Below are 26,430 nucleotides of genomic sequence, written 5' to 3'. Positions count from 1 at the left end.
GCACACAGCAGACACTCCCAACTCAAAAGGTATACCTTGGTTTCTTTGTTGATGTACTGTTTGAATCAAAACGTATACCTTGGTTTCTTTGTTGATGTACTGTTTGAAGTCGTCCTCTTTCCCCAGGACAGGCTTGGAGATGAGGTGGAGGTAGTTGACACAGATGGTAGGGAGCAGTGGGGCTCGCTCCGTCTGCGCCAGCCAGGTGATCTTGGTGGTCTTCTTGAAGTCCTTGTTGTCCAGGTTCAGACGAGCCTCCATGGCCAGCACCTTACCACTGGAATCCCTGGATGGAGGAGTTATGTGTATATTATCCTATTCTTTTTTTTTTTTAAGATATTCTTTTGCGGCTTACGCCTTTATTGATTTTTTTAAGGGATAGAAAGTAGGCTGAGAGGAAACGGGAGAGAGATGGGGGGATGACATGCGGTAAAGGCCGTGTCGGGTCCGGGAGTCGAACCCGCGGCACACCGTGACTGGATCACCAGTCCGGTGCCCAGACCGTTACGCTACGGCCTGGGCCTATTATCCTATTCTGACCTGAGATCAGATTCTAAAAATGTCTTCTACATCCTGACAGTTTTCTGAAAAAGCCATGTTTCTATGTCAGTCGTTCTTCGATTTTTCAAAAATAGCAGACCTACAAGCTCGTAGCGCGCCACTCGGTGGCGCGCTACGAGCTTGTAGATCTGCTATTTTTCAATAGCTAAAGCATAACATAATGCTAACATCAAAAGGGGTTCCCGCCCAAAATGGGTTAAGCACACAGTATAAAGATGTGTAATAATTATACATTTAATTATCAAAAATAAAAAAATCAATCGTCTACCAACCCAGAGCTATTCATACGGGATCGAACTAAATCAATAAAAACTCTTAAATGATGGAATATTCCATCAATGGCACCCACACCCGCCATCAATGACAAACAAGGATCCAACAAGAGTAAAAAGGTCAACAATGAAAGGTAGGTACTAGGGGCACAAATTAAAAAAGGTAGAATCAAACGGAATAGAATCTGTCTGCAAATGTGGCTGTTTGAATGGAAATGTAAAGTCATAACTTCACAACAATGACAAACTGAGCGCTTCTGCTTAGCTGTTCGTTGTCCTTCCAACCTACTTATTGATTTTGGTGATGACGAGGTTCCCCCAGTTGATGAAGGTCACCATCTCGCCCTCCTTGAAGGTCTCTGCGTCTCCTCCCTCCACCAGCACCCGGGGTCCGTACCACACCTCCTTCTTCCCCACCTCCTCATTCTGGACACAAGGACAGATACACAAGACCCATCTGCAATGATTTGGGAGCACTAAAATAGGTTTATTTTTTTGTTATATTGCAATTTCTTACAGGTACGTTTATACCACTCATTCTTGAGAATTGGGAGTGTGTGCGTTAGGTTGAGGAAAGGAATACCTTGGGGTGTTTGGCAGCCTCCGTCATCTCCTCAGCGGCTTCAGGGACGTGAACAGGGACCACATATGAGCTGGACAACGCTGTGTATCTGGGAGCCACCGGGTCTATTACCTGCACACACGCACACGCACACACACAGACATGCACGCACACACACGCACACGCACGCACACACACACACACACACACACAGAGGGGGGGGGGGCTGTCAGCAGGTAAACACCTGAACAGTATAGAATACACCCGCACACTGTATTTTCTCTGTATAATGAGTATTTTCTTTTTAATAATGCATTATTAAATTGAAAATACGCAGGAAATCACAGCGGATGCATCCAAAAGGAACGAGGCGTTGATTGGTGCTGAATATGACTAAGGATGCAATGACACAGAAAGCACAGCAGAGCATGCATGGCTATACAAGAACCTTTTGGCTCTCATTTATACTCTCGAACACCCGCATTAATTAAAATAGATTTCAACCTTACTACTACTTTGTACTACTAGGACTAAGACTAAAAAATATGTTAAAAAAAAAAAAAAAAAAGTTTGTAATTTTTTTTTAAATAATAAATATATAATATAATAAATTAATAATTTACATTTTGGGGATATCTTTCACAATAATGAATAAAACATGTTCTAGACATTCTAATGATCACAAAAAAACATATATTACAATTATTTTACCTACTTTTATTAGGGTAAAGGTCAAAAGTCTTGTTCAAAATCGCACAGAGTCCAGACATTTTTAATTTGTGTGAATTTCAGCCTCTGTGGGGGGTATTTATATGCAAATATCATGACCAATGGCATTGAAATTGCATTGCAATGAACATCGCTGATGACGTTTAGGTGAAAAAAGAACAGAAAAAAATTATAATAATTTAGTAATTAAATTAAATAAATTTGTTGCTAAAAAGCAACGCTGGGTCTTAGAGGGTTAAGGTGCATTCACACTGACTGTATGCAATAAAAAGTAATTGAGTGCTTGAAATGATCTTTGTCACATCCACTTACAGGGTCCTGCACAGATTTGAATGGCTGTCACCCTTTTCTCTTCTGTGAAAATCACTTGAGTCAAACACTTTGCAGGAATTGGTACACAGTGGTGGTGGCGGTAGTAATACTGGTTGGTTGTAATATGTTTGGCCTGAGTGCATGAAAAGAGCTAGAGTGAATGGAGTGGCACGGTGCCAAAGAGGAAGGAGAGAAACAATACATCAACAGAGGAACTTTATCAAACTTTTCAAAAGAGACCTGGAAAGCAACTTCATCTCTAAATCCCCAAAATAATAACAAAAATAAATGAATCACTTCACATCAAAAAGACTAATCGGTTGTATTTAATCCCCAAAATAATAAAAAAAAATTAATCACTTCACATCAAAAAGACTAATCGGTTGTATTTAATCCCCAAAATAATAACAAAAATAAATTAATCACTTCACATCAAAAAGACTAATCGGTTGTATTTAATCCCCAAAATAATAACAAAAATAAATTAATCACCTCACATCAAAAAGACTAATCGGTTGTATTTAATAGACTCCTTTATATTATACGTGTAGGCTACATCAACATTTAAGACCCATTATTAATATTTATGCATACATCATGTAGATTATTCATGTACTACACAGTGTACACACTTTGTTTTTCTCTATCTTTTAACTGCAGTGAACATTCCCGCTGGGGACGCTGTAGGCGCTGTGGGTGTGTTCTCTCTTCCGCGTCAGCGCCAACACCCGAGGCGGGGTTTGGCGAAAGGGCCTTTCTGTGTGGAGTTTGCATGTTCTCCCCGTGTCCCCTAGGGTAGGAACGCTCACAAAAAACTTGCAGTAATCCTGGTCTCTAAACTACCTCCCCCTGGGCGCCTGATGGAGGGGAAAGGAATTGGTCGGAATAACGCGTTCCTTTCACGCGCTACGTCCGGCTCCCGTCAGGTAAAAGAAGCAGCTTGGACTCCTCATGCATAGAAGGAAGCATGAGGTCAGTCCGTTGACCCCCCAGGTTGGCAGAGGAAGTGTAGCGTCCATGATTACATTAGATAATTGACACTGGGTTGCAAAACCGTGGGATAAAAACTATATTAAAAAAAAAAAAGATTTCACTTTTAATGTGATGCGACAATAAAGATGTATTGATTCTTGATTCTGATCTCAACAAGGCACTGGATTATTGGCTAAGCCAAACAGCAGTCAAGTAAAACCAAGGACCGAGCCTTTGCAGACTAAATCTCAGCCAGACAATTAATTATCACTAGCCACCCCACAAGCTGGAAAAACTGTACTTCAAACATTATTAGGAGGTTCTATTGTTTAAGATTTAGTTGGCCAGGACCAACGTAACAGATAGAAGGGGACAAACTGAATTTGACTGTGTGGTTATGTTTGGTCAAAGTTATGTTATGAATATGATCATGATCTCTTTATATAGTGATTAGGGGGCGTTACCTATGTTAATAACCAATCGGCCATGCACCTCCCATGTCTGATCAAAAGGGATTCATCATTCACACCTGGGTAAAATTAATGACGCTGCATGAGGTTCAATCTTTAGCCAACATTGACTCAATTATTCATCATTTAGTAAAGTTGGTTAACATTTTGAATGACTACAGAGGAAATGTAAACATACGTGAAAATCAATCCATTAGATAGTCTATTTATGCTATATGGCTGAAGCGGTGAAATGATAATGCCATGTATTGTATTATGGTCCTGCTCTGGAGAGAGGGCTGCTGGGATGGAAGGAGCAGAGAGGAGCAGGGAGGTGATCATGGAGGAAGGAGGAGGAGATAAAGGAGAAGAAGAGAGGAGGAGGAGTACCTTCAAACAGCTAACTGGCAGCTTGGAAACAGAAGAGTGAGATGCAGCTTAATGTCAAAGACAGGAGAGGAACAGTGTGTGTGCGTGTGTGTGTGTGTGTGTGTGTGTGTGTGTGTGTGTGTGTGTGTGTGTGTGTGTGTGTGTGTGTGTGTGTGTGTGTGTGTGTGTGTGTGTGTGTGCGTGCGTGTGTGTGTGTGTGAGAGCGAAGTTATAAGTATGAGAAAGAAATCAAATGAGAAAGTGTCTAAGCAACAGAGAGAGAGGGACATAGTGTAAGGCAGGAGACAAGGGAGAGAGGGAAAGACAGATAGACAAGGTAGAGACATGTTCACACAGAATGGCTGACCTACATTACATTACTTCCTGTCCTGGTGTCTTCATCTACGGAACTATTGCATCTGCGAAGTGTCTTTTCCTTCACCAGTGAGCGATCTGGTACTAGACTAGACTAGCACTGCTGTACTAAGTTACTTACTTTGTTTTAGACCTGTAGTGTACTCTGTATAATGCAGTGTTCATTTAAACTCTTAAAAGTGTAAAAGATTGTTATACATTCAGAGGTTAAATTCGCCACAGCCCTATCTAGTGGTTGAGTGTATATGCTGCGGTTTTCAGCCCGCACGGTCCCAATTTGAAGCGACACCACCGGTGACCTTGACTTTACTATCTGCAACACCACCAGCATTTGGAAAAAGCCAGTCTGATCATATTGTAGTTGGCTCCACTAGTCTGATGTATCACGACACGCGAACATGACTTGTACAATGTACATTTAATAGAAAACCCCCCAAAAAGCTAGTTTGGTCGATAATGTTGATGAACATGGTGAGGACTGGTAGATGAGGGTTTAAATCATGAATCAGTCACTAAATGTACTAATCATAACTATTTAACACAAAGGGCAACATTATGTTATTTATCACAGAAAAAATAACTATATATATATATTCATTCGTATATTCAGCAACAACCATTTGATGGAAATAATATAATTTTGGTTGAAAATTGGTTCTTTTCATTGAGCAACACAGTGATGAAGTGATGAAATGCAAGTTAGGGCTCATTCATAGTATGGGTTCTCGGTGGTGAGGTGACCACCGAACTACAACATGACGTCACGGTGAAGAGCAAACCACCGCCACCGCCCTTCTCTCTGTTTTTACTCACCACCGCTCAACGTTATTTCAGCTCCGGTGGTCACCTCACCACTGGAGCGGTGGTCACCTCACCACCGAAAGTCCAGACTATGAATGAGCCTTAAGGCTTCAGGGCAAGAAGCGCATGGAGCCAGACAAACACAGCAGCTCACCATGGAGGAAAGGACGCAGCATGACCACCAACTGAATGACCAAATGACATGTGGCAGGGAGGAGCAGCCGCTTTCATTTCTACACTCTCAAGAGTTATGGGGGTCTTCAAAAAAAAAAAGAATGCCAATACATAGTGTCACTGTTTTAGTAAATACTGGACTGACATTCAGTAATTGGGTCTTATGATCAAAATCAGAACATTATAATGATGTGCAAACTGTAGAATTTGCCATGGATGAGGCCAAGTCTTGCCACAGACACATTTGTCAGTGTCCGGACATAATGATGGTTAACACATTGATTGCTAGAGTTTTCTATTTGCTCAGGCTTGGTGGTGCTGAGCGATTAACATTGGGACTTCTGAACTTTTTCGGGGCCCACAGCGAGGGGCCTCTTATAGCGAGAATCACACCGCATAAATCAAAAGGAAGCCAAACTAGTCCACTTCAATTTTAAAAAAAAATTATGATTCTACCATCTTCCATTCTGGAGATATTGACCTTTTTCTAACACCTGCTTTTCGCAGCACGCTGCTCTTTTGAAAAAACAGCAGAGATATGGAAGGTTGAAGTTGACAGACATTGACAGACAGATATAAAAATGAACACAAATAATATCATATACATACTACACACTGAATGAAAGCCCTGAATGTCTACTTTTAGGAGGAAAACAAATACACATGGTCCCATGTATAGTTTGTCAGTAATTGGCTATTGAATGCAGCTTGCGCCCACCAGAGAGGATTTCAGAAAATGCATGGACCAGAAGAACTATTATTCACAAAATAAGGCCTATAGCGAAATGTACATACTATATACCGTATGAAACAGAAGACTCTCTGCTTTCATAAGAAAAATACTTCTACTGTAATAATAATGAAAATCACACCCCTGTGAAGTGAGCAGTGCAATGTTGCGCAACATTGCACTGCTCACTTCACAGGGGTGTGATTTTCATTATTATTACAGTAGAAGTATTTTTCTTATGAAAGCAGAGAGTCTTCTGTTTCATACGGTATATAGTATGTACATTTCGCTATAGGCCTTATTTTGTGAATAATAGTTCTTCTGGTCCATGCATTTTCTGAAATCCTCTCTGGTGGGCGCAAGCTGCATTCAATAGCCAATTACTGACAAACTATATTTGTATATATTTGTATATTTGTTTTCCTCCTAAAAGTAGACATTCAGGGCTTTCATTCAGTGTGTAGTATGTATATGATAATAATTTATTTATGTTTATATCTGCCTGTCAATCTCTGTGACTTTAAACCTTTATAACTCGCTATGATAACTTCATGAGGAAATGCTCACTTCACAGGGGTGTGATTTTTATTATTATTACAGTATTAGTTTTTTTCTTATGAAAGCAGAGGGTCTTCTGTTTCATACGGTATATAATATGTACATGTCGCTATAGGCCTTATTTTGTGAATAATAGTTGGACCTGAACAACTGCATTCAATATCCTACTGACAAACTGTACATGGGATCAATATTATGTATTTGTTTTCCTCCTAAAAGTAGACAATTAGGGCTTTCATTCAGTGTGTAGTATGTATATGACAATAATTTATTTATGTTTATTTTTATATCTGCCTTCAGAACGATAGTATAACGGTGAGATGCGTTACTGGATCGGTGAGTTTAGTGGTTGAGGTTGACATGTCTGGACATGTTTGAGGAAAGAAGCACAGGAGAGAGAGATGATCAAATAACTGGCTGCTTTGTTGGACAACGCTATCTTCACTTTGTTTGGGCAAAGAAGCAGAGATCAGCGATGGAAAAGAGTTTTATCCACGGCAGATAAGTAATGACGTATTATCGAGGGACCGCCATGATCAACTAACTGCCTGGGACCGAGGCTACGTTGTCACCAGCCAATGCAGCCATCGCTATCCGTTGTGTGATTGTAGCCTTTTTATTCATTATAATTGTAGTGATAAGACCTATATCACAGCCGGGCGTCTCTCTCGATACCGTGGATATAGCCTACATCCACAATCACACAACGGATAGCGATGATGGCTGCATTGGCTGACGAAGACGTAGGCAGTAAGTTGATCATGGCGGTCCTTCGATAATACGTCATTACTTATCTGCCGTGGATATAAAGCTCTTTTCCATCGCTGATCGTGCTTCTTGCCCAAACAAACAAAGTGAAGACGCGATGGCGATCCACACAACGGATAGCGATGGCTGGTGAAGACTGAAGACGTAGCCAGGCAGTTAGTTGATCATGGCGTGTGCCGTGTGCGTGTTGAAAACGTTATGAAATGGCGATCGTTGAAGATTATTCTTGGTTTATATACTGGCAGAGGGCAAATCGACACGACTGCGTTATATCTTTTTCCGAGAATGAGAGAGCGGTGCAAGGCGATTACAAGGCGCAGTGTGGCCTGGGGCCAGGGAACTCAAACTGCAATGCGATCCGGGCAGAAGAGACTCAGACTCCCCCCACAAAGATTCCTCGGGAGAAACCATGTAGAAACAGGAGGGGAGGGGGAATCGAGTGTATTCACAGACACTAGACTACTACTAGAGTATGGGTAACTCCATTTTAGATGCCCTGACATCTGCGTTGGTCTATGCCGTTGCCGTGCAGACCCATACGTGTAATGGAGGCATTGGAGGAGGGAGCGTCTTCGCCACAGACAGACCTCTTTTCAGGAGGGAGGGGCTTTTTACTCCCGGATCACATATTGGAGCTTCCTGGAGACGATCGCTGTTATTTTCCTCGGTGTCCTGGAGCATAGGACGTTGATGTACAGTAAGCAATAAAAAAACGTATAAAACGTATACATACGCTTCGCGCGTACGGCGTTCGATATTAATAAAGCGTATGGATACGTTTCCAGCATTTTTTGTGTTAAAAGGTTAGTAGAGAGCAAGGAGAGGTGGTGAGCGGAGGATGGGATGTGAAACAAAACAGTGAAGATCCAAAAAGCCATGCAAGCAGAGCGATGAGTCCATTACTCGCTTGTAAAGGCAAGCAGGTTGACTGATAGATACTAGAACACATGAAGCCTGATGTTATACAGTAAATAATAGCCTCGTTCATGTATTCAATGACTTCTCCGAACACCGATTCTCAAATTTCACTTCATAGTAGCCAACTATTTGAGATAGGTATGAATAAATGTGTCAGTTCTTAATTGTTTAGATGCCAGGGGGGCGTTAGGTGCGGCGAGTGCCAGCCGAATTTGCAACATGAGCAGAGAAGAATTTCCATTGTTACGCGGACGACACTCAATTATATCTATCGATGAAACCGAACGAAACGGATCAATTAGTCAAACTTCAAGCTTGTCTTAAAGACATAAAGAGTTGGATGAGCCGTAATTACCTACTCCTCAACTCTGACAAAACGGAAATTATCGTGATCGGCCCTAAGCCCCTAAGAGACAAGCTAGCCGATGAGAACTTTTCTCTAGATGGCATTACCTTGGCCTCCAAGGCCACTGTAAAGAATCTGGGAGTTACCTTTGATCAAGATATGTATTTCAAATCGCACATCAAACAAATCTCAAAGACTGCCTTTTTTCACCTGCGAAATATTGCAAAGGTTAGGCACATCCTATCCAAAATAGACGCAGAAAAACTTGTCCACGCATTTGTTACCTCAAGGCTGGACTACTGCAACTCGCTATTATCAGGCTGCCCAGGTAAGTCTCTGAAAAGCCTACAGCTAGTTCAAAATGCTGCGGCGCGTGTGCTGACAGGTACCAGAAGAAGAGACCATATCACTCCTTCACTGGCCTCTCTACACTGGCTCCCTGTCAAACACAGAATAGAGTTCAAAATTCTTCTTCTTACCTACAAAGCTCTCAATGGTCAGGCACCACAATATCTCAAAGATCTCATTGATCCTTACAAACCAAATAGAACACCAGTGCGTCTACAGTATGCAAAAATGCTTACTGTTCCAAAAATATCAAAAGTTACAATAGGAGGCAGGGCGTTTAGGTCCCAGGCACCTCAGCTGTGGAACCTTCTCCCGGCTTCGGTCCGTGGGGCTGACACGCTCTGCACATTCAAGACTAGGTTGAAAACCTTTCTCTACGACAAAGCCTATAGCTAGGGTTGTCTCCAAGTCTGGCTGGATACCATGGTCGTACATTGTTGTGTGGGTCTGTCTCCCAGCAGTACTTGTAATATACACTATATAGGCTCCAGTAAGGCCTGCCACTAATCCAACATCCGGGGAATCTCTCCCCGGAGTCTCTTTTCGTCCTCCCCGTCGCAGTTCTGTGGACCTCTAATACTAACCCCCAACTGACTGAATGAGCGTGACCGTGGATCAGGCCTCTTCATGGAGCCCACCAGAAGTGTGACCTGGACCCGGCCTCACAGAGCTCGACCAGATGTGGACCAGATGTGGACCAGACCCCTCCACGGAGCCCACCTGTCTATTTCTGTCTATTTCTCTCTGTCTATCTCTCTCTCTCTCCCTCTACCCCCCCCGACACGGTCGAGGCAGATGGCCGCCCACCCCAGAGTCTGGTTCTGCCTGACGTTCTTTTCTCCTCTCCTAAAAGGGGAGTTTTTCGTTGCCACTGTCGCAAATTCGCAATATTGCTTGCTCTGGGTGGATCTTTGTTGGTTGTAAAGTGTCTTGAGACAACTCGTTGTGATTTGACACTATAATAAAATTGAATTGAATTGAATTGAATAGAAGAATAGGTCTTGTAGTTTAGGCTGAAAGTGAAACTATTAATGTTTTATTAGGCACCATCATGCCTACTTCATATCATTATGAGCCATAATGTCAATAAAAACAGTGTGCACGCGGGGATTTTGGCTGTTTCTTACATGGTGGCTAGCAACGGAGCTAAAATAAAATAATGTATATTGTTTTAAATTCTAGATTAACTCTAATGTATCCAGTCTCGTTATCTCGGACATGGCTACCTGTGCAAAGGTACATTCATGTTATCTCGGGCATGGCTACAGGAGTTCTTCAAAAAGACAAGGTACTGTACAATAAAGTGAATAAAACATGTTTAGCTAGATTCTTCCAAACTTTTGGATACAGTTTATGGACTACCCAATACACAAGGAGTTAACCCATTCTGACCTGAGATCAGATTCATACGAGGTTTCCGCCGGACACACACTGGTCTGATGAACCAATTCTGACCTGAGATCAGATTCTAAAAATGTCAGTCGCTCTTCGATTTTTCAAAAATAGCAGACCTACAAGCTCGTATCGCGCCACTCGGTGGCGCGATACGAGCTTGTAGATCTGCTATTTTTCAATAGCTAAAGCATAACATGATGCCGACACCAAAATGGGTGCCCGGTCAGAATGGGTTAAACACTGGAAACTTTGATATACGCTGTATCAAAACCAACTGGGGACTCAAAAAAATTATAATACTTCCAGCTATAATGAATGCCCTGGAATTAAGACAACTTGTAATAAAGAATTAAAACTAAATCCTCTTCACTCCACTGATCCAGTAACTACCAAATAACTACAATTAAGTGTGGTACAGTGACAAAAAACCAGTCTCTCCTCATTAAAGTAATGATATTTGTGTATTTCATATGTTTCACAGTCTCACAACATCTGCCAGTCCTTGCCGCTGCAAAAAGGGGGTGGGATACAGAGAGGATAAATCAAACGCACCTTCTTGTTAAAGGCCCAGATCTTGTCCCACTCCATGTTCACCACTGACCTGGATCCTCCCTGGGCAGAGAGACAGAAATAAAGACATTTTAATGGAATTTGTGCCAAACCATTTGAGAACCACTGGTTTATAGAAAGAAATTGTATAGAACCCATTTTATATGCATCATTTATATTACATCATTGATTACATATTTTTTTTAGGCAACTGAAATTCTGGAAATAGTCATGTAAACACCTCACACCTGAATAGATCAATACAAGTTCTGTTTGTCTGTCTGTCAGTCTATCCATCCATCCATCCATCGGCGCTTTACATAGATTGTGCATCAATTCACCCATTCACACACCCATTCATACACCGATGGCAGCGGAAACCATGCCAGGCACCAGCCAGCACATCAGGAGCAATTTGTGGTTCAGTGTCTTGCTCAAGGACAATTTACAATTACAATTTAGGCATTTAGCAGACGCTCTTAATCCAGAGCGACTTACATTTAAGCAAGAACAAAGCATGGGAATACATCACATAAAAAGCATTTATCATGAAACATGCGTAAGCTAAGAAAGTAACAGTGGAATATTTATATAGTGAAACTATACATACACTATACATATAAACTATACATCTTTACTACTATGCTATATATGTGTACTATGGCGTGCTATGACTACATACAATACAATTACAGTGCTGTCTACATAACATGCTATAAGTCTGTATCAAATGCTATATAATCCAACAGAAATGCTATCTAAGGGTTTAGGGTAAGTGCTAAGGGCCATGATGGAGTCTGAAAAGGTGGGTTTTCAGGCTACGGCGGAAGATTGGGAGTGATGCTGCAGTTCTGACTGCAATGGGAAGTGCATTCCACAGTTTTGGAGCCAGAAGGGAGAAGAGTTTGGGACGTGTGGAGCGTTGTCCCGGCGTTTTTAGTGAGGGTACTTCCAGCTTCCCTGCGTTGGCTGATCTGAGTGCGCGGGAGGGTTTGTAGGGTTCAATCATACTTGTAAGATATGGGGGAGCCATACCTTTGGTTGCTTTGAATGCCAGCATCAGAGTTTTGTATTCTGTGCGGGCAGCGACCGGGAGCCAGTGGAGGGAGCGGAGCAGGGGGGAGACATGTGAGAATTTTGGCTGGTTGAAGACCAAGCGAGCTGCTGCATTTTGGATCAGCTGGAGAGGCTTAAGTGCACATGCTGGTAGGCCAGTAAGGAGGGAGTTACAGTAGTCGAGTTTTGATAAGACTGTTGTCTGGATTAGGAGCTGGGCTGATTCCTGGGTGAGGAACGGTCTAATTCGTCGTATGTTATAGAGTGTGAACCTACAGGATCGAGTGACAGCTGTGATGTGAGGTTTGAACGAGAGCTGACTGTCCAGGACAACACCAAGATTCCTGGCTGTTGGGACAGACGTTACCAGGGCGTTGTCTACGGAAATAGTTAGCTCCCGCATAGGGCAGGATTTAGCTGGGAAGAAGAGAAGCTCAGTCTTCGAGACTAACTCTGGGGAAGCCCGGGTTCGAACAGGCAACCTTGCGGTTACCATCCAGCCACTCTACCCCTGAGCCACCGCCGACCTGTACATTGAAGCTATTATTAGGGCCTAGTAATAAAGCCAGTCCCTGGATTCTACAGTGTACTTGTGTGCAAAGGTGACAAGCCAATTTACCTGAGCAGCGATAAACTGTTTGAGGCCCTCGACAGTCATTCCTCTTCTCAGCACTCCTCGGACGGTGGGGAAACGAGGGTCGTCCCTGGAGGAGATGAGAGACAACATGGGATCAGGAGGAAGACATTTAATAAAGACGGAGGAAAGGGACAGTTCATGAACGCAATGTTGGGGAAATCTTTAAAGGGCAGACAGGCTTTTGTTAGGTTGTTGGGTTATGGTAATTTCCCAAACCTAGTACCCATCGTTGTGAAGCTTGGTGAGGCGAGTTGATGGTTCATTATAGAGGGTGCATGTTCAGACTGCGTGTACACACACGCACACACACAGACACTTTAACAATTAGGCCTGAAGAAGAACTCACCAGCCATCGACATAGCCCTGGTCCACAAACCAGGTGAGCTTCCTCTTGGACAGAACAGTGTTGTTGAGGTTGAGCCTGGCATACTCCCAGATGTAGGGCTTCCTGAGTCGCAGTGCATCGATCACCCAGTAGAACTGGTCATCGCGGTCATGGTACTCCGTGGTCCTCAGGGCGTGGGTCACCCCCTCTACACTGTCCACGATGGGACAGGCAAAGTCGTACGTTGGGTACACCCTAGAGAGGGAGAAATACCAGTGAGTAAATCAGCTTACACAAACAAAATCTGAAGGTGTACAGTACCCGATTATCAATAGTTAAAGATGGGATGAGGCTGTGTTGTTACTGGACTATGTTGTTTTAATGCTGTAACTGGTTAACCCATTCTGACCGGGCACCCATTTTGGTGTCGGCATCATGTTATGCTTTAGCTATTGAAAAATAGCAGATCTACAAGCTCATATCGCGCCACCGAGTGGCGCGATACGAGCTTGTAGGTCTGCTATTTTTGAAAAATCTAAGACACTTTTAGAATCTGATCTCAGGTCAGAATGGGTTAATAATGAAACTGTCAGGATGTAATAGACATTTTTAGAATCTGATCTCAGGTCAGAATGGGTTAAAAGCATCAGAGGTGGCAGTACTTGTAACTGGTGCCTGTGCGGGGATGGGGAGCGTTCTTGCAGCGGTAGAGGGTGGGGTCTCTCAGGCAGCCGTTGTTGGACGCCATGTCGATCTTGGCTCTCATGCAGCAAGTCTGACCGCGCACTGACCCAGCCTTCATCTCCTCCCACATCTTAAAGTTCTGCTCTACCGCTAGAGAGAGAGAGACAGGGAAAGAGAGAACATTAGATTTGCTTTAAATATGAAATTAACAGTTTCCGTGCTTTGAATGGATTACTCCAGGTTAATGTCGCTGCCATATCGGACATACGCGACTTTTGTTTTATGTGTTTAATCCGCTGTATTGTAATAAATAAAAAGAAAATCCGTCTTCGTCGCGGAGATAGAGACTAGATGCATTCGCTTTGATGACGAAACCGGAAATCGTCACATGCTGTGGGCTGCTAGGGCTTCTGGGAAATTGAGGCCAATGGAAATGCATGGGGTGCAACGCCTCATGGAGGAGGCTCCTGTGCTGCGTCTTCCGGGTGTACCAAGATGGCGGGTGGTCCGGCCGTTCATAACAAACGGGGGAAGCTTTTTTCGCTCGATTTTCGCGGATTAAAAGCCCAAATAATTCAGCGTATGCTCTAAAGGTAATACAACAATCTCGGCAGTGAAGGGGGGTTGATTAAAAGTCTGGTAAATCGTTTTCCGCAGTCAAACTGTTAAATTAAATATTATAGTCAAAGATTTACAAAAATGTTAAAAGAAAAATCTAAAATAGCAGATCTACAAGCGCATAGTGCGGCACGAAGTAACGGGTTATGAGATGGTATCTCTGCAACTTTTGAATAGCCAATGTATAAAATGGCTTAACATACAGTTGCTGCGGTTCTTGGACTCGAAGCGCTGCTCTCTCTCCAGCTTCATCTGCTCTGGTGGCGTGTCGTCGATGTAGGCTTTGCCCTCCGTGAGCAGCTGCTCCGCCAGACGCTGGATGTTGGGGAAGTGGTCGCTGGTGTAGGTGAACTGGTCCGGATGGATCTGCAGCAGGGACACGTCCTCCAGGATCACCTGGACAGGAGACAGACAGCACAGGGAGAGATCGAGAGAGAAGACATGATGAGGACAATTGTAGGGTTGGGGTTCGATAGGCAGGGTTCCATTGTGAAACTGGTTCTAATTATTTTATTCAATACGCTCACAGTCAAACTAATCTGTTAACGATTCTTTTCAGCAGATGTGCGGAGGCTTTGTGTAGTAGACAGTAACGATAGCAGTGCCAACCAAGCTTGCTAACATTTACTGCATTACTTACTTTGCAATGCCAGGAGTATGATGATAATGGTAGTGGTACTGTTCCATTAAAAAAAAGCCAGTAAAATCATGGTGATTACATGAACAGTGGTTATTCTGCTCTGCTGGTCCTTCAGAATGATACATTTACATTTTCTGCAGCAACATAGAGCCAGTTCAGTAAGACATGTGTGTAAAGTAATAAGGCAAAATGAAAATTGCTAAACCAAAAAGTGAGTATTGAACCGCATTATGGTGTACCGTGAATATGGCATCACTGTCACAACAACCAGACTGGAGTCTGGAACACCTCACCTTCTCAAAGTCCTCCTTCTCCTTCTCGGGGTTGGTGTCATCGAAGCGCATGATGAGCTTGCCTTTAAAGGTCACCTGGTAGTGCTGGTTCAGCAGAGCAGCCTTGGCATGGCCAATGTGCAGGTACCTGGGCAGGGGGCACAACAAAGGACAGAGAGAGTACATAGTTGAGAAACTTATTAATGATTAGGAATCACAATGACTAACAGAGTGGTGGGACAAACCAATAGCATCACATTACACATGAACACAGCCTTGTTACAATACTTTTGCATAAGTATTAATGTAATTATTTTAAAGATAAGTTGTGTTTTACCCGCTGGCCTCTGGGGGAAAGCGGACCACGACTTTTCCCATCTCAGCTCCTGGCAGCTCCACAAATTTTCCCACATCCTGTTTTTTCTCCCTCTCCTCTGACTGTCTCACACACACACACACACACACACACACACACACACACACACACACACACATACACGCGTCATACGTCGGTGAAGCGGTGACAGGCTAGTCAAATGAAGTCTGAGATCGACATTTTGGAACCACTACGTTTCCATGTGGATTCTGAGACGTAATTTCCTTGTGTTATTTAAGCCAATACATTTATGTCGTAAAACAAAATGTTAAACTCTCTCACTCACATAATTTTATCAAGCCAAAACCTTACAGTGAAAATGTGTTCATTTGACGAGGAAAGCCATTGCAAAGTCCCTTCCAGATTTTAGGGCTACAAAAAGTACAAACACCAAAATCATGTGGGGCTGGTGGGGGGCTTACGTTGGCCTTAATCATGTGGGGCTGATGGGGGGCTTACGTTGGACTTAACACATTCTGACCGGGCACCCATTTTGGTGTCGGCATCATGTTATGCTTTAGCTATTGAAAAATAGCAGATCTACAAGCTCATATCGCGCCACCGAGTGGCGCGATACGAGCTTGTAGGTCTGCTATTTTTGAAAAATCGAAGAGTGACTGACATTTTTAGAATCTGATCTCAGGTCAGAATGGGTTCATCAGACCAGTGTGTGTCCGGCGGAAACCTCGTATGAATCTGATCTCAGGTCAGAATGGGTTAATCATGTGGGGCTGATGGTGTGCTTACGTTGGCCTTAATCATGTGGGGCTGATGGGGGGCTTAAATCATGTGGGGCTGATGGGGGGCTTATTAAATCATGTGGGGCTGATGGGGGGCTTAATCATGTGGGGCTGACGGTGTGCTTACGTTGGCCTTGCGTGGGGGAGCTTTGCCCTTGGTCCACTTGTTGCCCACAGCAGTGAAAGGCATCTGAGAGGCCAGGAAGTTGAACCATCGATGGACATGGAGGAAGGATCCATCCTGACCGGGCCACTCCACATGGCCTGTATGAAAGACATTTGCTGGATTTAAATCAGGTGATCCCATTCTACTTTAGTGCCACAATTTTTTCCCCAGTTTGTCATGTGTCTATGAGGTCCATGTGTCTACTTCATTAGACACCCTGGAGTTGTATTTATGTGCAATGGTGTATTAACTTTGTATTTAGGGTTTCTTCCTGGAGGCTGAACCCTTGACAGTCAAACGTGCCAATGAAAAAAACAGTAATATAGTGACATCACATTGTCAGCCCCTCCCCTAACCCCTCCCCCTTTATCATACAACTACATGTACCCATCACCACCCACCAGGCATACTTAATGAACTGGTGGGGGTGCCCACATAAAAACGACAGTTTAACAATTACTGTACACTTTTTTGAAAAAGGTATTCCTCCTTATATAACAATAAGACCTGAGGATCATGTTTTAGGGTGGAAAAGAAATCATGGCACTCCTTAAACATTAAAGCTCCGGTGAAGGAAAGGTGAAGGATAATGGCATTCAACCTTCTGGCGGTACCTTTGTCTATTGTGTGATGCCAGAGGGGCCTGTGTACGACATGCTATTTGATGCTATATGCAAATGAGCGGATTCACATTGGATTCATGTGTAGTAGGAAGACTCACCTGTGCATGCGTTTAGTTACTATTACAAATAACAATTCAATTATTTTCAGAATGGAGAAATCTATATAATTTCCCAGCTCTACATGAAAGTACACTATCATACTATAAATGAGCGAATGTCTGTCTGAATGTCTGTCTGTCTGTCTGTCTGTCTGTCAGAAACAAACACTTATCTCCTCATTGCCTGCACCAATCGCTCCCACTTTTCACACAGGCATTGACCATAATAATATGGAGGTCTTAACAAAGCCATTTTTCCAATAAGATTAATAATGAATTTATTAGTGAATAGAAACCCGTTTATTTGTCCGTGGTCTATCTCCGACCGAGCCACACTATTAGCACACGTCTCTCCATGCCAAAATAAATCTGCACGCTCCCACAATCCAGCTAGGCTACTTTTTACCGACGCAACTGTCATATTTACTGTACAGATATTGTTTTTACATCACCCATTTATATGAAATAATAATCCAACCGCAACCAGGGCGCAGTACCCCCCGCGGCCACCAGGGGGTACTGAACAACTCATCTCCCCGCAAATCACGTGTCACCAGTGTCACCAGTGAAATGCATGTTGGGACAGACACAGACCCACACTGTACATTTGGGAATACCTGTGCCACAGCCCATACTTTCTGTGCTGCATGTCAAACTGGGGTCTGTGGGCTAATAAGTGTACATTTTACAGTCCTTGCCATGAAAACATTTCCCTACCATGCATTTATACAAATATTTTCATGTTATAGTGCTGTTTTTATTCACACAAAAAAGACACAAATATATTATACAAGTTAAAATGAAGACCAATTCAATATATTTATGGGGGGCAATAGTCCATACACGGGTAAGGACTATGTATATTAATACAATAAACAAGCAAAAGGGCATTGCCTGACCATGGATCACACCAAAGGACCTGCAACATGACTGAGGAACACGTTCCACTTCAAATCATATTTATCCAACTGATTATTCATGTTAAAGGATAACCTCTCCAAAGCAGCCACAATACCAATTGTATCAATGGTATACTTATGATTGTACTGCAGCATTTAACACATTACCCACACTGAACATCATTTGCTGTTCATATATTCAGAACGGGTAAGGACTAGTACATACAACACGTTGAAATACCATGTGTAATGAATAATGATCCATAACAAGACTACAGACAGTTCTGATTTGGTGTAAAAACACCTAACACAAAAAATAAAACAAGGTAAACTGTCATGTTGGAAATATTCAAGAAATATCTTTTGTGGCTACGCATGGACCCAGTTTCACCTCTATCTCCTTTCTGTCCTTGGTTTCCTGTCTCACTAGCAAACTACTTCATTAGTTTGTTCATTCATTCATTCATATATGTAATTATATTTGAATGGCCAAAATCATAAATGGCTTTAAATGAATAGATCTTGTGTGACGAACCTTTGAGTGCAGCCCAGACACAGAGATCAGCCAGGGTGACAATATTCCCCACCAGGAAGGTTCTGATGGACAGGGTCTTGTCCAGGTCCGCCAGGGATTCTGTCAGCCCGGTCTGACCACAGAGACGCCGGGCGCTGAACTCCAGCCAGTGGTCCACCTGGAGGAAAAAGTACATGTTGATTTAGTGTAGATTTGATAGGCCTTTCACAACTACATAATCGTCCAATCGCAATTATTTGAGATGATGACAATTATTTGAGATAATAACAATTATTCTTTCATAATCATCAATCGTTTCCATGTTGACAAATGTGCATACATTTTAAAACATTTTCCAAAAATGGCAGAAATAGTTGGTTAGCTATTTCCGCATTGTATTAATAAGTATATAATAAGTATAAAAGTATTACATTTGTCAGTAATGTCTTTGTCTATTCAAGTCATGTGTCATATGTGACCTGTGCAATTTGTGATTACGAAGACTGAGACATAAGAGCCTGAAAGCCAAACTGAATTTTTATTCTATTCATAATAATGTCGACAAAAAATAGTCAACTTAAATTTGTAATTGTGGCAGCCCTAGAATTTGACCACATTAACCCATTCTGACCGGGCACCCATTTTGGTGTCAGCATCATGTTATGCTTTAGCTATTTAAAAATAGCAGATCTACAAGCTCATATCGCGCCACCGAGTGGCGCGATACGAGCTTGTAGGTCTGCTATTTTTGAAAAATCGAAGAGCGACTGACATTTTTAGAATCTGATCTCAGGTCAGAATGGGTTCATCAGGACCAGTGTGTGTCCGGCGGAAACCTCGTATGAATCTGATCTCAGGTCAGAATGGGTTAATTATCACTTGTATGCAAAGCATCATAGGTGTCTTAGGTGACTTACCTCCGTCTGTTCCATCATGTTGGATCCGTAGAGGCCCAGAGCAGGGGCCACACGAGCCAGGTAGCGTGCGATGGAGTTAACATCCGTGAACTGCAGAGCACTGCAAGGAGAAGGAGGGGGTGGTTGGTTAGTAGGTTTCAGTGACGCACTCAAACGTTGTTGATGGGAAACTTGATTTGCACAGCATCATTCAAAACAAGCTCAGTTTTCTATGAGCTAGATTGTTGAAATAGACCTTGCGGTAAGCCCCTTGCGCACCTGCCTCGATACCGTTGTTAAGCAGGACAAACAACCCCTACTATCAGCGATCCTCCATTGAGGACCGTGTTATGTCAGCGTTTTTCCGAAGAGGAAGAGAAGCATTCATATCAACAACATTCATACTACAATAACGCCATGGTGAAACGTTGGATGTCCTGCAACAGTGCTTCAGTGGTACACAGAACGTTTGGGGCATTTTCTTTTTATTCCTTTTCCCGTGGGTGCACATGCACATGTCAATGTTTACATTCTGGAGGTAGAGGAGGCAGCAGCAGCGGTAGCGTCACTCGTTCACCCTCCCTACTACTAAATCATATTATTAACGTCAACTTTTACTAAACAATGGTTAAATCAATAGTCTAATAAACACCAAACAACGTACCTTGGAGCAAATATTGTGCTTTGTAACTTTCTCCACGCTCAGTTGCTTGTGTTGGACGGCAGCCACATAACTTCACCCACAGGCTCCAGTCACGTTCCCTCCCACTGCGGTTCAGAAAAATGAATGCTGCTTACCCTTTTCTGCACATTGTATCCAAAAGGTGATGGTCAGCTAATAGTCTAAACTAATTTTAATTTAGGAACGGCAAAGAAAATCCAAGTTTAAACGGTTAAACGAGCGTTTACATAGCTTGTTTAGTCAGCCGCTTCCATTTTTTTTCAAGGAAGTTGAAATGCTTTAGCGCCTCCCCTGTTTGAATTCTCCAACTGACTCCAGTTCAGTCAACATGCACACGCACAACTTCCTTTGTTTTGCCGTTCCTACATTCAAATTAATTTAGACCATTAGACCTTCACTTTTTGGATACAATGTGCAGAAAAGGGTAAGCAGCATTCTTTTTTCTGAACCGCAGTGGGAGGGAACGTGACTGGAGCCTGTGGATGAAGTTATGCGGCTGCCGTCCAACACAAGCAACAGAACATGGAGAAAGTGACAAAGCACACCATTTGCTCCAAGGTACGTTGTTAATTAGACGATTGATTTAATCATTGTTTAGTAAAATTTGACGTTAATAATATGATTTAATAATATGATTTAGTAGTAGTAGGGAGGGTGAACGAGTGACACTACCGCTGCTGCCTCCTCCACCTCCAGAATGTAAGCGTGTGCATGTGCGCACCCACGGGAAAAGGAATAAAAGAAAACGTTCTGGGTACCACTGTTGCAAGATGCCCAACAGCAATGTTTCACCATTGCGTTATTGTAGTATGAATGTTGTTGATATGAATGCTTCTATTCCTCTTCGGAAAATTGCTGACATAACACCTGCCCCGAACAGGCACTTTACTAGTTCATGAAGTTACATTTAATGTAGGTTTTGTTCATTTCCATTTCTTTTTTTACAGGACACTGAGGTGACAAGAAAAAAAATAACATAAGGTTGTCCCGATCCGATCATGTCATCGGAAACCAGGGCCAATCAATTTTCAAATGATCGGAAACTGATTTGGAGCAAAAACGTGATCAGGAAAATGGGGCACATCCATGTATCAATATTATACCCTGTGTGTGTGTGTGTGTGTGTGTGTGTGTGTATGTATATATATATATATATATATATATATCATGATATTAGACTGGATATTGTCTGTAATTTTGGATATTGTACTATTGTGGTATGGCATAAGTGTTCTATAAAACTATAAATATCGGATCAGGAAAATTCAATAATCAAATGATCGGAATCGGATCAGGAGCAAAATAATATGACAACATATTAAAGCGAACTAGTGAATGTAAAATAAGTTCAGCAGAAAAGATTGGGTTCTGGGATTTAGGAGATTAACCTTAATTCCCCATTGGCCACGTTTATTTCTCCAGCTGTTTGCGGTGTGTAGTAAAAGTCATCAGTGCGAGAAAGAAGCGTACTCACTCTGAGATGCGGAGCCTGGTGTCTTTGCCCTCCTCCACAGAGAGCTTCACGCTCCCCTTTACGTGCTCTGCAGCCAACAGCGCCCCTGGAAGAGAGGATGGGAATGTCAGTGTCAGCTAACCAACAACACCTGTCAGTACAGTACACGCAACTAAATTCCTTTCCAGGACCCAGGGTCAATTATAGAAAGTTAGAAACCCGTCTCAAGTCTGTGTGTGAGTGAGTCCGTGTGGGGCGTGCTCAATTGCATTTAGCACTGCAAATCAGAATGCCCGCAACATTCATTCAAGAATAAATAAATGTTTCAAAGTGAGAAACGGAGAGAGAGAACAGCCATCACTCAATGTCCTTTTCACATTTATTTACCTAACAGACGCGTTTCAACCATAGACTGTAAAAAATATGGACAAAGCGTTCCCCGGTTCTAACATGAACGTAAAATGAAGCCTGTAATAATATGCTAATTCCTGATGTAAGTCGCCATCTTTCTAGATCCGTTTGGTACCAGCTGGCCATTGGCTGGCTCCGTTTTGGACCAGCTGGTCATTGGCTGCCCAGACAACGAGGCGGGACTTCCCCCCTTCTTCTCCGTTGGTTTTTATTTTGACTCGAGTGGGAGGAGAAGACTCTTGAGTGGGAGGGGAATCCCGATCATAGACTGTAACGGTAGCCACGCCCCTCAGAACATACGCGACTTTATGGTCATTTTTTTAATTAATGGGACCATACTTTTCCAAAAAGAATATTATGACATTAGAAATGAGACTTTAAACTAGTGACTGGAAGAAGAAAGTATTCATGACCATGTTTATTAAGGTAATACAGTCTAGGTGAAGTTGGGCCAAAATACATGGGCCTCTATGGAGCTATGGGGCTTTTTGGGTCCAGTCCAGCGCCACAACAGGCCATTATATGAACTACCGATTTCAAATGAGGCTTCACGAAATATCTGGCTGACTGCCCCCCTGGTTTCAACCTACAGTAATAGGTCTTCCACGCTCAATTTCATGATTGTGGTTGATTGTGTCTGTGACTTTAGGCCTATTCATCATAGTCCAGGTTTCGGTGTGTGACCACCGTGGCTTGACAATCATGTTGTAGTTAACTTTTCGGTGGTCACCAAAAACTGGAACTGGACTATGAATAGTCTGGACTATGAAAAGTCCTGACCCATGCGGGAACTAACTATTTCCATAGACAACGCCTTGGTAACCTCTGTCCCAACAGCCAGGAACCTTGGTGTTGTCCTGTACAGTCAGCTCTCATTCAAAGCACACATTACAGCCATCACGCGATCGTGTAGGTAGGATTACACCCTATAACATCCAACGAATTAGACCCTTCCTCACCCAGGAGTCAGCCCAGCTCCTTATTCAGACATCTGTCATGTCAAAACTTGACAAATGTAACTCCCTCCTTACTGGCCTACCGGCATCACGGCATGCGCACTTAAGCCTCTCCAATAAATCCAAAATGCCGCAGCTCGCTTGGTCTTCAACCAGCCAAAATTCTCATGTATCCCCCCTTCTCCGCTCCCTCCATTGGCTCCCGGTTGCTGCCCGCACAGAGGACAAAACTCTGATGCTGGCATTCAAAGCAACCAAAGGTATGGCACCCCCATATCTTGCAAGTCTGATCGAACCCTACAAACCCTCCCACACTCTCAGATCAGGAACACAGGAAAGCTGGAAGTACCTTCACTAAAAACGCAGGGACAACGCTCCACACATCCCAAACTCTTCTCCCTTCCGACTCCAAAACTATGGAATGCACTTGGCCCCCGTAAAATCTGAATCCCCCCCCCCCCCCCCCAACCCCTTTTTCCCCTCACTGTATATGTTTATTTTCCCGTTTTACCTCCTTTATGATGCATTCCTGTTCTGTTCTTTGGCTATATAGAAGTGTATATATTTGTACGTCTCTAAATGTTTTGATGAATTGAACAAGGGGGACCCTCTTGTAAACAAGTGTAATGCTTTATTGGGTCGTCCACTCAGTCCACTCACAGTCTTTGTATTGAGTTGTGCTTGAAATGTACTGTAATTCTGCAAACTGTTAATAAATATTTAAATCAATCAATCAAACTTCCCATGATTGTAATCAGAACTGCAGATTCACTCTCAATCTGCCGCCATAGGCTGAAAACCCACCTCTTCAGACTCCATCTTAGCACTTGCCCTAGCCCCGACGACCTCACAGGCGTATGCAAATTAAGGCTCAACATTTTATGTAGACATAGCACTGTTAGGTTCTTAGCTTATGTATGGTTCATTATGACTATTTTCATGTATATGATGTATTACCATATTTTGTTCTTGCTTACTGAAAGTCACTCTGGATTAAGAGCGTCTGCTAAATGCCTAAATTGTATGAATAGGCCCTATGTGATGTGTGGATGTGAAACACTATTTTGCATCATTCATCAAAAACTAAATAATTTGTCCATGGTTATATAATGCCATAAAACACTGATGCAAAAACAAACAAAAAATTACAAACATACTGTACCGTTATTGAAATATCTAGTAAATAGTACAGCAGTAAAGCACTATAAAAATCAGACTCACTGTTCAAAACAATCCCTTCTGTAACTTTCACTGACAGATCAGGCAGTCCTATAAAGCTGCTATGCTGTTCTATTCATGAGATACAACAGCAAGACCACAGCTAAGATTTATATTCCTGATAAAACCTGCCCAACTTGCCCAGTAGAAAAGCTGTCACATGGGAGAACATCCTTTAACTTATGAGTGGTTTACACTAGGGGTGTGACTGTTCATGAAGATTTAAACGTATAAAATAAAAGAAAGGGGAGAGATGAGTGTGAGACAGGGGGGGAGACAACAAGATGAATAAACACCCAACAGCCATGACAGCAATGATGGTACAAACATTGAATCTAAGCTCGTCTCTGATAGGCCTAAAGGCATGGCAGAGACTATGTTCTGCAGCCTGTCTGACACAGTAGAAAGATGAGAGGGAGAGTGGACTACAGTGTCAGTGACAGACAGACAGTATAGTGATTGCTGAGTGTACCCATTTGCAGGACGCTTGCATCATCTGCTTTAACGCAGAACAAACACACGACGGCGTTGTTTGACCAATTCCAGTGAATGAACTTATTGCCACTGTCTTGATTGATTGATTGATTGATTGAAGTTTGTATTAACAGTTTGCAGAATTACAGTACATTTCAAGCACAACTCAATATAAAAACTTTTAACTGTGGACGACACCATAAAGCATTACACAATAGGGTCCACACTGTCATCATTGTTTAGTACAGTAACCTATAACTATAGCTTGCCTTTACTCTTAGTCTTCACTGAGCACAATGCTAATTCTACCCACACACGTCAAAAACATTATTAATGTCTTCTTCGTCAATCTGTAGCTCTGGTCCAAGGCTAGAGCTATCTAATCTGTAGCCCCTCTCGGGACCCTACATAAAGCTTTTCTGAAATTTTGATGAGTTTCTGGGTCGTCAAAATGTCAGAAACTTCAGTAGCATTTGGGTTCTGCTTGGAGAGCTATCTAATCTGCAGACCCATTAGAGGGGCTACAGACCCATATATAGCTAAATCATGTTTTCGTTATCCATTCACTATTTCCAAGCTGAAAAACGAATGTTTGCTCTACAGTCACAATAAGGACACGCCAATGAGACGCCGAACAGAATAGTGTGTGAAATTTTGCAAAAATAAACTACAAACAATTAAGCAACATAGGCAACTGAAAGCAAGTGTTGTACATTATGCCACGACGACAGGCTTGCCTTGCAGTCTTCCACACGTCTGTGTTCGTTATACTGATGTCTGTGACCTATCGAATTCTGAGACCCGACCGTTTGGTCGTTATTGCGTCAGATTCATGTTGAGGATTCATGCCTAGGTGAAAAGCAATAATACCCAACGTTTGGCAACGTTGTATGACTGGGAAACGTGGCACCGTCTAACAAATGCGGCCCGTAGCGTCAGAAATCCATCCGCATACATGTTTTCAGACGCATTTACAGTAAAAGACCTCATGAGTTGATATTAGGACACCAGCGGCGGTGTAACGCGTGCGCTGGTTAGCATTAGCCCCGGGGTGACAGTTGGCTGTCATCATGGGGGGGAGTGCAAAACGTGTTTTAAATGTTAAATGTCATTGAACTCACCCAGGGGCGGGTTGCTGGAGTTAATGGTGAGGTTTAAGGCCATGCTCCACGTCCCAAATACCTTTATAATTGTGACGGTTTTGTTTTCCACTCGTTTAAAAAAAAACCCTCAACAAAGTCTGTCACTTTGTAGACTCCAATCTCGAGACGACAGCACGCATGCGCAGACGTCTTCGGCTATCTCTATGGCGTGTGGTGGGAATGTTTTGCCCACACTGCCTCCTCCTGTGCAATGTGTAGAATACATTTATTATACTCTAAGGGTGGGAATGTTTTGCCTACACTGCCTCCTCCTGTGCAATGTGTAGAATACATTTATTATACTCTAAGGGTGGGAATGTTTTGCCTACACTGCCTCCTGTGCAATGTGTAGAATACATTTA

General features: G+C 42.8%; 1 protein-coding gene across 1 annotated transcript in view; it reads right to left on the bottom strand.

Annotated features, from left to right (window-relative positions):
- The window catches only part of eprs1 (glutamyl-prolyl-tRNA synthetase 1), a 57,917-nt gene extending 31,723 nt beyond the window's left edge, over nt 1-26,194 (bottom strand). Inside the window, exons 1-15 of the mRNA XM_083759556.1 lie at nt 26,048-26,194; nt 21,889-21,973; nt 19,754-19,853; nt 18,858-19,014; nt 16,664-16,800; nt 15,758-15,858; nt 15,442-15,568; nt 14,712-14,904; nt 13,869-14,040; nt 13,228-13,461; nt 12,864-12,948; nt 11,192-11,251; nt 1,417-1,527; nt 1,123-1,259; nt 79-286 (exon numbers count right to left, since the gene is read on the bottom strand). Coding sequence (XP_083615682.1) covers nt 79-286; nt 1,123-1,259; nt 1,417-1,527; nt 11,192-11,251; nt 12,864-12,948; nt 13,228-13,461; nt 13,869-14,040; nt 14,712-14,904; nt 15,442-15,568; nt 15,758-15,858; nt 16,664-16,800; nt 18,858-19,014; nt 19,754-19,853; nt 21,889-21,973; nt 26,048-26,090 — 1,950 coding nt within the window. The 5' untranslated portion in view covers nt 26,091-26,194. The remainder of the gene's footprint in view (nt 1-78; nt 287-1,122; nt 1,260-1,416; nt 1,528-11,191; nt 11,252-12,863; nt 12,949-13,227; nt 13,462-13,868; nt 14,041-14,711; nt 14,905-15,441; nt 15,569-15,757; nt 15,859-16,663; nt 16,801-18,857; nt 19,015-19,753; nt 19,854-21,888; nt 21,974-26,047) is intronic.
- Between the last annotated feature and the right edge of the window lie 236 nt (nt 26,195-26,430).

The sequence above is a fragment of the Protomyctophum parallelum genome (assembly GCF_964188405.1).
Source record: "Protomyctophum parallelum genome assembly, chromosome: 2".
Lineage (NCBI taxonomy): Eukaryota > Metazoa > Chordata > Actinopteri > Myctophiformes > Myctophidae > Protomyctophum > Protomyctophum parallelum.
This window is presented reverse-complemented; position numbering and strand designations above follow the sequence as displayed.